The 13571-nt window shown below is 32.2% G+C and overlaps 1 protein-coding gene across 1 annotated transcript in view; it reads left to right on the top strand.

Annotated features, from left to right (window-relative positions):
* The first annotated feature begins 1351 nt into the window (after nucleotides 1-1351).
* LOC130903611 (insulin-like growth factor-binding protein 7) overlaps nucleotides 1352-13571 on the top strand; it is a 37180-nt gene continuing 24960 nt past the window's right edge. The window contains exons 1-2 of the mRNA XM_057815825.1: nucleotides 1352-1508; nucleotides 7037-7354. Of these exons, the coding sequence (XP_057671808.1) occupies nucleotides 7203-7354 (152 nt within the window). The 5' untranslated portion in view covers nucleotides 1352-1508; nucleotides 7037-7202. The remainder of the gene's footprint in view (nucleotides 1509-7036; nucleotides 7355-13571) is intronic.

Raw genomic sequence — 13571 nt, 5'->3', positions numbered from 1 at the left:
GAATCAATAGATATACAAACCTCTGGATTAATTTTAAGGTACAAATAAACTACAAGGTTTTCTTTATTTCCAAAGCTATCAACACCTTAATAAACCAAAGCCTCCACAACTTAAGAGCTTAAAGAAAATCATATTTTATTAGATTGCTCTAAAAAGCTTGATTAATTGTTGTGAAACTTCGAACTACGTGAATATTTATTTACATTATCGAATAACTAGAAATTGCATATAGTTAAGTCAGATGGATAGGGTGGATGATCAATAACTATTGAACCGCTTCCTGTAAACGTTTTGTAGTGTTATATTTTGATGTAACTCCACGTGGATCTCAAGCTTAAACCTTTTCTCTAATCCTGTCCTACGAAAGAAACAGAAACAGATATTTGCTTTTTCGCCATTGCTATTTGTAAATGGGATACATTTACAACGGCTTTCACAAATTACGATATCTCTTTAACATGAAATAGATGTCGTAAGAAATCACATAGCCAAGAAGAGCTTCCTGGAGCTTCAAACTATCATCGGAATTTGTAATCATCTAATTGGTGGTAAATAGATAGTCAGTGTTAGCTAAAACACCACAAGCAGAAGTTATAGTTTGTTAATCACAATCTTCTTGTGGTTATCAGTGTTTATAATTTGATGTTGGATAGCTATTATAATACCTTCGGTCTCTTGAAAGAAGGTTCCGTTAGTTTCTTGGTGTCAATACTATGTCAATGTAGGTTTCTGATTTCTCGTGAAAAACTTTTCGAGAGTGTAGGTAGACAAGGTTAATCAACCCTCTTCCGCTCTATTTTCGGGGTAATGCTGTTCTAATAGTGGATGACTTCAGATGGTGGTTGTTATTTTTACTGCAAGTGCGCAAATCTTAAGATGGAATTAACCTCATCCTCATCGAAAGATATCTTGATACAAGAGAAAAGCTAAAAGTCAGTTAGTAGTAAATCTTCGTTACTCAGCTAGAAGATTTCATATTCCTTCTTGTTTAAACATGTCAGAACAAGTTTAAAACTGTTCCAGTTACGATTTGTATACATTGAGGTAACTTTTTGTGTTATTTGCAACGGTAATTTTATTTTTATGTGATGAACTTTATCAATTTTTTAAGAACGTTCAAAGCTTCAAGATTTCAATCAATTGAAGTCCTGGTATTATGTACAAAATAGTATTTTCCAAGACAATACAGTGTATTATCACTTTGTATGTTATAGATGTTGAAAAATGTAATAAACCATGATCCAGTGGGTTAAACTCATCATCAGCCATCACGTACGCACGCGCTTTTACCCATTCTCCTATAGAGCTTGAACCACACTCAATATTAGAACAAGAAAGTCCAGTAGAGCAACGTTTTTCTCGGCAAGCGCTTTACTGTGAAAATCTCCGGTCGAAAACACGTGAAAAACTATCAAAAATCGGCAACTCGGAGTGTACATGAATGTTTAAGATGTATTTTTAAAATAATTAATGTTTGGGGGGTATTTAGAGGATGAAATAGATATTAGGTGAGATCCATTAAGATATTATTTACATTTAAGGTATATAATGTGTCTCTAAAAAATTTCTTAAATTGATACAGTTCGTAGTATATATTTGACGCATGACAAATATCTTTTTTCTTTTTGAGGAAATTATTTGAAAAAAATACTTCATAAGTTTATATAAAACGAATACCTAGTAATAAATTTAACTTTATGCTATGTTGTCAAACTTAAATATACTTCAGAAATGTTTGGAAATAAATTTGTACAACAAAAGTTTTCCAATAAAATTTTGATTACAAAAAAATAATCGTGGAATGAGGACATTATAACACATAATCGAATGCAAATTAAACAATTTTTTTTTCTTAATAATTAATAATAAAATGTGTACAAAAAGTAGTATGTATGTAAAAATAAAGTTTTGATTTGCGATCTTATCAATTGGAAGTGAATTGTGCGTTTACCAAAGTAAAAAAAATGAGTCACCAAAGACATGTGTCATTGAATGAAGCATCAATTGTCTCTAATGAAGGTTGGGCTACATATGGTGATAAGATTTAATGAAACAAGATCATAAAATCTAAGACAAGATATAAAACGTTGTACCAATCAAATTATTGATTATTTTAAAGACATAGCTAGATAAATCATCAGCGATCTGTTGAAAAATAGATTTACTGATCATTGAATTGTTAAAAGAAGACTTGAAGCAGGATTAAGTGACAGGAGACAGGGGAAAAACCTTTATTTACCATACCATAATCTCTTGCACCATAAATATGCCACAAACCTTGATATTTGTTACCAAACCAAAGTCTATCTAACAAGGACACTTTTAAACGATCTTACCCTTAGCCTTAGAACGTGAGTGCGTCTCCTATAGTTGAAAGAAAAGATCTGTCACCTCTATTAATTCGTCTAAAGTGCCTTTTGGAGAGGAATTTACTTTGATACACGTACAGACTACATTAATGCACATTTGGTTATAATTTTTCATTCATACAAGATGTTTTTTCATAAGTAGATACGTAAATCCTGTTAATGTTTATTATAGAAGCCACCCAACAGCTCAGATTTGGATACTATGGAATATATTATGTAGAACGAGTTCAAAACTCTCTGATGTCAATCATATTTAATTCTTAACGGCCATAATTGAAGAGTGTTGTGAGTTTTCTTGAACCGTGTTGTTTTAGTTCAAACAATGAGCACATTGACCGCATGACAGAAGAACGAATTGTGAAAATATCAAGGGACAAATCACCAGCAGGACAAAGAAGCATTGGAAGACCTAGGAAAAGATGGAGTGACAACCTCCCAGGTGACTGAGCAAGGCAATGACGTGAAGAGAAACAGGCCATGATGCTTATACACAGCAGGAAGAAGAAGAAGAAATTTCGTAGATCAGCACAGAAAACATTTTTAATCTTAAAATAGGCTCAATTTCTTTGATCTTCATCGAGTGAAATTTATGTCCATCGATCATTATTTTGAGGTATGTTAACAGGAAAAAATCACTGGTGGCCTTATCTGAAGAATACGTTGGATTTACTTCCCAAAATACGTTTTGGAGTCGATTAATCACGTGCAGAGCTCTGTTGATTGAATTACTGTGTGACATTATAGAGCCAATACTTTCAAGCACTGCTCAGAATCGTCAATTTGTTCGCTCGTTCGGAAGCTACTTTGAACAGAGCTTTCGCATGCCCAAATATTCACTCCCGATATATCCAGCACGATCCTTTGATATTTTTAGGGTCTCAGCTATCTAAATCAGCTTCACAATTCAGTTATTCGATATTATTTTGTTAACTTTATTGATGTTTTTGTCAGTGATAACGTGCATCTTCCTCGGTGCTAATTTTAACTCATTTAAACTTGGTAAACGGTTGATTTTCATTGGCATAGTTCAAATAATGTTTATTAGACCAAGTTTTGTCTTCAATGGTATTTTTTTGTCTGCAATGTTTTATTCACTCACAAAGTTCTTGTTTAACCATTTTTTCAAATTTCCCTCAAAATTCTTAAACTGACAGGTGTCAAATTTATATACGTGTCTTTTGAAGGTTAGAGCGATCTTAAAATCATATGGATTCCATACTAGTAGGTTTATCTATGTGGCCTACGAGATTTTCAGTGGATTCATGATTTCTTTTAATTCTTATAATGATTAAAGACGCAATACCACAAAATTAATGCTAATGACGACTGATGCTCTGGTTTTCATTATAATTTCAGTGTAAATTATTTTCATTTCATATTCAATTTCGATTAATATTTAGTTTTCATGAAGTAGTGTATTAATTCTGTCCAAAAGTTTAGTTTCCAAGTCGATACAATGTTTTAATTTATTTTCTCAATTGAAAAGGCATAACAGGTATTTATGAAACTTCGAAAATTATTTTTGATCTTAATCTATGGCTGGACATTGAAGAAGGATGAAATTAATAAATTGAAGTACCTAACCTAACCTAACTTTCGATCGAGACACTTTATCTATACTGCTCATGCTTGAGAGTGCGCAGAATCTAGCTTGAGTCTCGGAGGATTGAAAAATCGTTGGCATTCTGTCTTCCTTTAATCGGAGCAGTTTCCACTTATAGAAACTGTTCAATCAACAACTGTTAACAAACAATGAGAACTCTTTGAAATGGATGGAAAGAAAAAAAATGCTGCGACATATCAATGGATATACAGTCTGTATACAGTGGTTACTGCACATAGCAAATAATGGAGAAATAATGGAAAATATGATAGAAAACTTCTATTAATAGATTGCATTAGAAGAAGAGGTTTATCATTTTTTTTTATTCGTTAAATAGTATAAAATTTTTCTAATATCTTTATCCTTTTGCAGGCTTCGTTTACTGCTTTATCAAATTAAAAATAAATCATTGTTTCGCTTCCAAATTAATTCTATTCAATTTTCTATTTGAAAAGTCTTTCATCCACTTCGTTTCTCATAAATTAATTTTTTTTTGTCACATTAATCATGGAAAGGACGAAAAAATATTTATAACGAAGTCCGAAATTAACCTCGGAAAAAAGAATAACGAATCTAATTATGAGTGAAGAAAAATGGACGCAATACTTTTCGAGCGAATTTTAGAATTAAAAATATATGAGGCTCCAGTGAAATAGCCAGACCCGTATTTATCTTCTTAAATAAAAACACGGAAAATACATTAAAGTTATATTTAAACCAATAAAATTCGAATCAGTTTTTAACAAGCTTTTATTTGTTTCACCTGTATATTTGGAACTGACTTTTTGGCTTCGAATTTGACCTTTATCTCCTATTTATTTATTTTGTTACCTTTTCAAATAGTTTTTGTTCTATTTATAAATATTACGTCATCTGCTATTTTAAATCATCCCCTTTTTAAGATCATTTCTAGTACAGGGTGGGCAACTAATAAATATCGTCAGCTATATCTCAGGAACGGATTATACATACATTGATAAATATAAAATTTAATCCTTTTTATAATAAGAATCGCCAAGCTTCTCAAAATAGTCGTTAATTGCCGATATTACCTCTTAATTGTTGAAAAATCTTTGACAAATAATTGTATATGAAGTTCACCCTCTAGGGGTCTTATCCCTTGATATAACTCTGGATTTATTAGAAGCTACGCATTTTTCATTGAAAGTAAATACTCGATTCCACGATTTATAATTGTTGTTTCTTAATTACTGATAACGAACTATTTGAAAAACATATTTATATTTTCAAAATTGAAATACTTGGATATTCTGTTTAAAAAACAATGTTTATATTTGTAAATATTTTGAATATCATTCATATTTCTTTATTAGATTCATTACTAAAACGAATTCGAAAAGAAATTTTCATAATTCTTGTTTTGTTGTATTAATAATAAAAATAGCAAAGAAAATATTGAAAACATTAGTAAATTGATGGAAAATTTAATTATAAAAAAGAAAAAACAATAAATGGGTATGGTAATTTTGAAAAATTCAATCTTCATCTTCTAGATTTAGTAAATTCACCCTCAAATAGATATAACTAAGTTGGGATTTCTGAAACCGTTGATGATGTTCATACTGAACACACTGTGTACTCTACCACTACACCAACACTCACAATAACACTGTCTGATATGAGTATTTCGATAACCAAGCTAACATCTTCAGAGACTGAAATTTACAGTCTACTTTCAGTCTCTGAAGACGATAACTTGGTTATGGAAGAACTCATGTCAAACAATGTAATTGTGAGTGTTGGTGAAGTGGTGGTGTATTATCATTTAGATTTCGTCGATTTTTTGTCTTCTTCTCTTCCTGTTCTCCTGTGTCCATACCTCACCATCTAACTTTGACGTTTTGAAGATCTTATCATTCAGATTTCGTCGGTTTTTTGTCTTCTTCTCTTCCTGTTCTCCTGTGCCCATACCTCACCATCTAATTTTGACGTTTTGAAGATCTTATAATTCAGATTTCGTCGGTTTTTTGTCTTCTTCTCTTCCTGTTCTCCTGTGCCCATACCTCACCATCTAACTTTGACGTTTTGAAGATCTTATAATTCAGATTTCGTCGATTGTTTGTCTTCTTCTCTTTCTGTTCTCCTGTGCCCATATCTCACCATCTAACTTTGACGTTTTGAAGATCTTATCATTCAGATTTCGTCGGTTTTTTGTCTTCTTCTCTTCCTGTTCTCCTGTGCCCATATCTCACCATCTAACTTTGACGTTCTGAAGATCTTATCATTCAGATTTCGTAGATTTTTTGTCTTCTTCTCTTCCTGTTCTCCTGTGTCCCTACCTTACCATCTAACTTTGACGTTTTATTTGTTCTATTTAAGGCGACGATTTCCGTTGCTCCTAATCATTGTATTGTAGAACCTCAATTTTCATTGTTTTCCAATTTCAGTATTCCATATCACTTTAATTTCGTTGTTTTTTAGTTGTATCCCCTCCTAAACACGAGAATTGTCTTTTATTTGTTCATCTGCAGCGGATTTTCCATATTCTTCGTCATTTCTGTCGTTTGCACATACAATCTGATCGTCTGCATTTTAGAAAATGTATAACCAGGTTTCATCGATTCGGATCCCCAACCCTTTGACGTTCTTTTTACAAATTATTAGAGCTTTAGAAAGATATATTTTGTATTGGGGGATTCAGCACCCTTAAGTCAGACCTTTATTGAACATTCGATACTTTATTTCCGATTATACGTTCTGGACAGCCTTTGTGAAAGTATGATTGATGCTGGTATTTTCCATTTTGATATTGGTATGTTATGATAAGCCTTTTAAGTTCACTGGTCTATTTCTTTCTGCTTTCTTCTCTATCAATTGCTTTGAATAGAATACTTTGTCTATAGAGGACCTTCCAGCTCTAAGCCTCTTTATCTACGTAATTAATAAACATATTTTCGATTGATCGATTGAAGAAATGATAGATGTCATTGCTCGTGTTTCTGTACAAACAGATCCCTGTCAAAAGAAACTGATAGTATTAAACAATATTAAAAATAAAACATACAAACATAGTTTACTAATTTTCATTGCTTTTTATTTTCAGCTTTACTTGTGTCGTATTTAATGTGTAGTAATTTAATGTGATTGTGATCAAGTGTTTGTGTGTACATTTCAAACATATCAATCGTGTTAACTTCAAAATTGTTGTGAAACCGAAAACATCGAGTCGAAATTATGTAAACTTCATCTGACAATCGCCCTAGGACAAGATGAATAGTGTATTTGCTTTGGCGTTTGTGGCTATCATCGCTTTTTGTGGCGGTCTGACCGCTCCCGCTTGCGTGTGCGACAAAAGAGAGTGTGAAATCATCAACGAAATTGACTGTCCTGGATTGGGAATTGTTGTATGGGATCCTTGCAAGTGAGTAGAAGTTTTTTTTATATGTCGACACAAAGATAATATAAATGCGAATTGATCAGTTGTAGAATTCGAAAAAAAGATGACAAAAAAGGCGTTTATTTTCTTAAAAAGTTTATATTTTTGCCAAATTATTATATACAATTAGTTCATCAAACTAAAAAGTTAAAAATATTCTATTATTGTAAAAAAAGCGTCGGGCGCTGATGTCTCATCTCGTCGAAACTTATATTGAGCCGTAACGGTGTAGTTGGTAAGGTTGTCGAAGTGCCCAGCACGGAGATCAGAGATTTGCATCCTCTGCCGAAAAATTTTTATTCGATAAGTCACTTGATCTTAACTATTAAGATTTTATAATTAAAAAGAGAGAAATTCTGAACTTGAATCAGTGGAAAAATCAACAACAGTGCTAGGGTGTTAAATGGGCCTGAAATGGGAAAGATAATTCAATAGGGATCTCTGTGGTAGATAATTACCTTTATAGATGGTTAATAGTTATATTCTATAACATAAAACAACTGAATATACTGGGTTTTATTTGTCTTTTATGTTCTAATAAAACCTAACCTAAAATTTACGTTGATATTTTCCGAATCGGGACTCGAAATCATGTAGAAATCGCGACCCCGTTTCGGTTTTTTCTGTCACTTTGTATAATACTTTATAAATATCACTACAAGGATACTTTGAGGTTATGTTCTGGAATAATCAATTGACAATCTAAAAAAACAGCTGATCTACATCAAAATGGTGGACGTGAGAGAAGCAATCGATTTTCTCGTTGGCTTTTCTTAGTTTTTCGAGAGAGTTATTTTGAATTGTTTTTTGCTTTGTGGTGTGAAAAAGTTTCAGTTTCAGCTAATACTGAGTGTTTGGGCAGTTTTTTAGTCAATCTGCTAGTAAATTTTACAAGCAGTGCACAAAATTTGGAACTCAAGTTTTATTATTATATTTCGAAACGTTTTCCGTGGTAATATTTTATTCTGTTTAAAAAGTACATCGCGTGTTTACGAACGACAAGAGGGCAATCACTCTTTTCCATTTATTTTCACAAAAATATCAAGAATATCTAACTTAGTGACTTTGTCGAACACAAACAATGAAAGGTAAATATATGAAAGCACGTAAAAGTTTGTTATTCAAAATTTTTTTTTTGTTTCTACGTCTTTTTAGAAATGTATTTATTAATCCTTTTTCTAAATCAATAAATCTAGACCTAAATAACTGTACAATCTATTAATTTCTTTAGAAGGTTTTTGGAAATTATTCTTTTTTCAAAGTATTTGACTTTATTCCTAAGTTTTTATTAGAATTTGCTTATTTATATTGATAATAGATCAACTTCATAGTGAATATGAAAATAAGAATAAAATCGCTGTTTACATAGGACAGACATCTCAGTATACAGAAAATAAACTAAGAGATCATCAATACGATAAAAAAAAATAGAACTGCATTAACGAACCTTGTAATATCAAAAAAACCTAAATAAAGATTCAAGGGAAAAGTCGAAACGTCAATTTTATCTATCTTTCAAAAATTATTTTAAAAAAATTTATTTTGAAACAGAACAGACCTGAAATCAAGATTAAGAAACATAAACATATCAAAAGGTCTAAGAAATAAAAAATTAAAGAAATTTATATTTGTAATATGGGGCCTTTTGACTAATTTCAAGCTGTTTGTATATTGGCCCAGAAAATCCTCTAAAGCCCGTAGTCTTTTCATCCAGATATTGAAATAGGTGCCTTGAAAGAAGTTAATTGGTATGTAGTAGACAAATTATTCATTACAGTGCAATTAATAATAAAATTATGTTATTTTCAGTGCTTTGCGATACCATTAGTTTTTATTTTAAAATTGATAATATTTTCGTTCTTAAATTCCAACCCACTGTGCCTTGGATGATAAAAACAATGAAAGGTTTTTTTTTATTTACCAAATTTAATTACAATCTGTGGATAAATAAGTAAATCGAAGGTGAATATGGTATTTAGAAGATATTGTAGTGGACCCAAAACGCTACATTGGGGATCACCTGTTTTGATTACACGAATGGTTAAATATTTGTTTTTGGTCCTGATTTACGTCGAGGAATAAAATATCCGGACCTCATACACCAATTTGGCCCTTTCTACTCAGTCCTGACTCAGATATTATCAATTTAAGTACTAATTTGAAAACATAAAATGATACTTAATTACGTTTACTTACTAATTGGCACCAAAGCTCGTAGTGACCCTTAACCTCAAACTATTTGTTTTAGTTATTAAATAATTCACTTAAAATTAATAATTCAACTTTCTTTTATTTTAAAAATTCGTATGTTGTGAATTTTTTCAACCGAGATGTTGTAACGAGCCTCATTCTTCAACTTTAGAATGACTGTCATCGACTCAAAAAGGAAATAGACCCTTGCAATTTTTCATCATATATAAACTTTCATTTTACATCATTTTTCCCGAAAGAAAATCTGGCGACGCTGAAGATTCCGAATGTTTTAGGATTCTAAGGAGTTCATTATTCACCGAGAGTCTCCATCCTGGAGTCCATTGTCTCTTTTTGATAAATGACCCTTACATCTATATACATCTATTAATCTGTGTTGAGGGGATACGTTCGATCTTAAGTACGAAGTATTTTTATCTACATACAGTGAAAAAAATTAAAAAATTGACAAATTCAGATAAAGAGTTAAGGTTCAAGTTCATCAGGAGTTTACTTTGAAGGGAATTTCTTACTAATTACCATAATATACACTACTGTGCCGAAACGAATTCTGTTTGATGCAGAAAATCCAACATCAGAGTCGTTGGTATGTAAATGTGCGGCGCGGTATTCTAGGCGGACAAATAGTTAGACCAAGAAACGAATTGCCACTCATTTTAGAAGACATACCATAAGCTACTCATCGTAATATGTTTTTACAATATGGCTGCCGAGACGGCTCAGTGCTTAGCGTCCCTCAGGGGGACAAAATCTGGAGCTGGCCGTGAGTCGAGCTGCTGGATTTTAGTGACTGCCACTTCGGTTGGTTAAGGATAGTCCAAATTCGTCAAAAAGTTCAAGCCAATAATCTCTTATACTATAATATAGCGTGGTAAACCATTATATATCTGATTCCATAATATTCGACATTCGTGATTAAGGGTTGTAGTCCCCTAGGAACCGATTGAGAACTATCGTGCCTGAGGGGACGAAACTTTCGTTCGTGCGTGTAGCGAGGCCAGACACGTAATATTGGGGGAATCACACTACCTTTTATGTAAGCTAATTGCCGACGTTCTCCTTTATAATGAAATAGTGTTTGGTTGGATAGATAACGAAAATCGGAGAAATGCGGAAACGGATATCTCGGTATTATATAATCGGCGAAGTAAGTTTTGTTCTTTTAAATATACAATTACATATACGACAGACAGCCGTCCGACATATTGATGTATATGTAAAAATCTTGTGTTTCCACTTGATAGTTGGTGTCAAATCCTAAATCCCTTAACACCAAGTGCTTCTTTGACAATGAATACGGAAGGTAGTGGATGCCAGCCAAAAGGTAGACCTTAAACACACTGGAAACAACAAGTTATGCAGGATATTGCATCGGTGGGGTCAGGAACTGAAGATAAATCGTGGAGGATAAAGAGGAGTGGATCAGAATAGTAAGAAAAGCTGTTACCTCATAGAAGGGCGAAGTTTTTACCATCAAACATTATGTTTGCCACTACGAAAGCACCTGGTGATAAATCTGGACTACAAGGTGGATGATCAAGTGTTTATTTTCATTCCAACAACGCTGTACTAGGTTGAGTTGATCCATACCTCTACGGTTTGATTAGAAGATGTAATGTCTCGAAATTTTATATAAAAAAGCTTCTCCTTTTTGTTTGAAGTATTTTTTCTCAATCTCAATCGCTCTCTGATGATCATTTGGATACTTCCATAACGAAATGAATTACTCTTCGGACACTTATACACAAAATTATATCAATCCTGAGTTCATAGAAGTGCTCTAGTCTCCAGAAGTCTGCGTCATATATTTCTCATATTGAGCTTGGTGCTTCCCTATTCCTACTATGGCATGCTCCAGGGTTAATATACGTCGCTACTGAATCTGTGTTATCTTTTTGATTTCCTCTTTATCACTATATTGTCCTTTAGTTTCTATTGAACTTCCTTTCCATGAATTTTGTTCCATTTGAGAATGATTTTGGATTTGCTAGTAAACTATTTGTCTTAACTTAATTATTGTCACCTTACTTTATGGAAATTGACTTTCAGTTGAGGTAGATGCGTTGAAAATACATGTTTTGGTAGTACCTCAAGCGGAATTGAAAAAATCAACTATATTTCTTTATATTTGTTAATCTTAAAACATGAGCAGCAACCTAAATCAATAAGTTAACAACAAAAAGCATTCCCTCGACTACATTGCTAATGGTATGTTCCTGAATTCTTCAAAAGCGAGTTTTCTCAAAGAGAAGAATCTAATTATAAAAAGCGGATACTAAAGCCTGGGTAGCTACGGCTATGAGACGTCTGAGATTGTGAATTATATTTATAAGGACTATTATGTTTGATACGTACTCACAGATCCATCCATCATTACTTTGAGTTAATCCCACTAAGGTTTTTGTTCCTTTTCCAATTAAATGGAGACTTATAAGGAGAAAAATGAGAAGAAAAGAGAACTCATACATCGATATTTTATAGAGCTTAAAGCTTGATGGATTGGTAAAATAAAGGATTAGAAAATATTTCAACCCTTATATTATAGATCAGTGGGAACTCAAGGTAAAAAAATTTAGGTATTTTGTAATGTTTTTATGAAATTTCCATTAATTTTTTCGACTTTTATGCTGAACAACTTCACGTCTTTACAAGTTCTTTAATATACTTTTTTAACAATGTTTCAATTTTCAAAAATGTCAACGACATATTCCATAATCATTTTTATTTTTTGACTTAGTCTTCTTGTTGGATAGAAATATCTCTCTTGTAAGTTAAACTTTGAGGTTATGAAACAGAAAAAAGTCGCTGGGGGTCAGATCTGGGCAGGTTGTCGACCAATTCGAAGCGCCATTCGTCAATTACTTTTTCAGCGTTTCAAATCGATTTTGTCTTTTTCAGAGAAGGTTCTCTCTTTGAAATACATTGTCTTGAACGTGTTTTTATATCAGGAGTCTAATGGTGGATCCAGATTTCATCTACAGTATGAATCGATACCAAAAGCCCAGCAAGGAATCTAGGCGAATAAGGTAGAATTTCATTCAAGTTTGGCCATTGCAATAACGGATTGGAATGACTACTATGTCTGATTTTTTCCATGTTTATAAATTCACTTTTGATGGTTGCCAAACAAATACTATGCAATGTGATATAGATTGTGTACTTTCTAATATTGGGATATTTTCCAAGCAACTACCGCCATCTCTAGGTCAGCTCAGGTACTTCTAGGACCATCCTCGAGCATTTGTTTTACTAATTTCGTAGGAAACTTTAACTAGAAATTTGAAAAATTGAATTAATGTATCAAAATGTTGTTTTCATTTAGTTTGAGCATTTTATTTAGAGTTGAGTTGAATTCTAATTTAATGATGGAAGTGGAGATTTCAGTGAATATATATCGGGTCAAAAAATTATACACTGATTATTTGATAATGTTGTAAATTGAAATTTGTTTCAATCATTCGAGATACCTCCCAATGAACAAGACGCTATGCCTAAGCTAAACTTTCAATTCCACATTTTCTTTTTTCGAGTTATTTGGAAAATGATACTCGAAATTTCATTTATTTCTTAACAGTTGTTTCTAATTCGTGAGAATTTCAAGTAATCACTCATTTACTTAATTTGATTCCTTTAGAAATGTCAATAATTCCTGAAGGATTCAAGCTTTTATGAGTATACAATTCGAATTTTGAAAATTCGGGTAATGAATTCGATATTTCGTTTAAAAGCATTGTATAAAAAAACGTTTTTCAAAAGAGAAATTTTTGTTTAAAGAGGATAAAGAAAACTTGAATAAAACTCGATCTGACATGTCCGACAAAAGATATTTTAGGTTTTAAACAAAGAGGATTCTATCAGTAAAAATCCACTTTGAACTAGAAGATAATACATAAAAACACGTTTTTTGCCTCGACGTTGTTTCAAAAGAAAATTGACGAGAAATAACATCAACAAAAATAAATCAATTTCAATCACTATCTACAGAGTGAGT

Source organism: Diorhabda carinulata, chromosome 2, assembly GCF_026250575.1.
Source record: "Diorhabda carinulata isolate Delta chromosome 2, icDioCari1.1, whole genome shotgun sequence".
Classification (NCBI taxonomy): Eukaryota; Metazoa; Arthropoda; class Insecta; order Coleoptera; family Chrysomelidae; genus Diorhabda; species Diorhabda carinulata.
The sequence above is the reverse complement of the archived record's forward strand: the minus strand, read 5'-3'. Positions and strand labels throughout refer to the sequence as shown.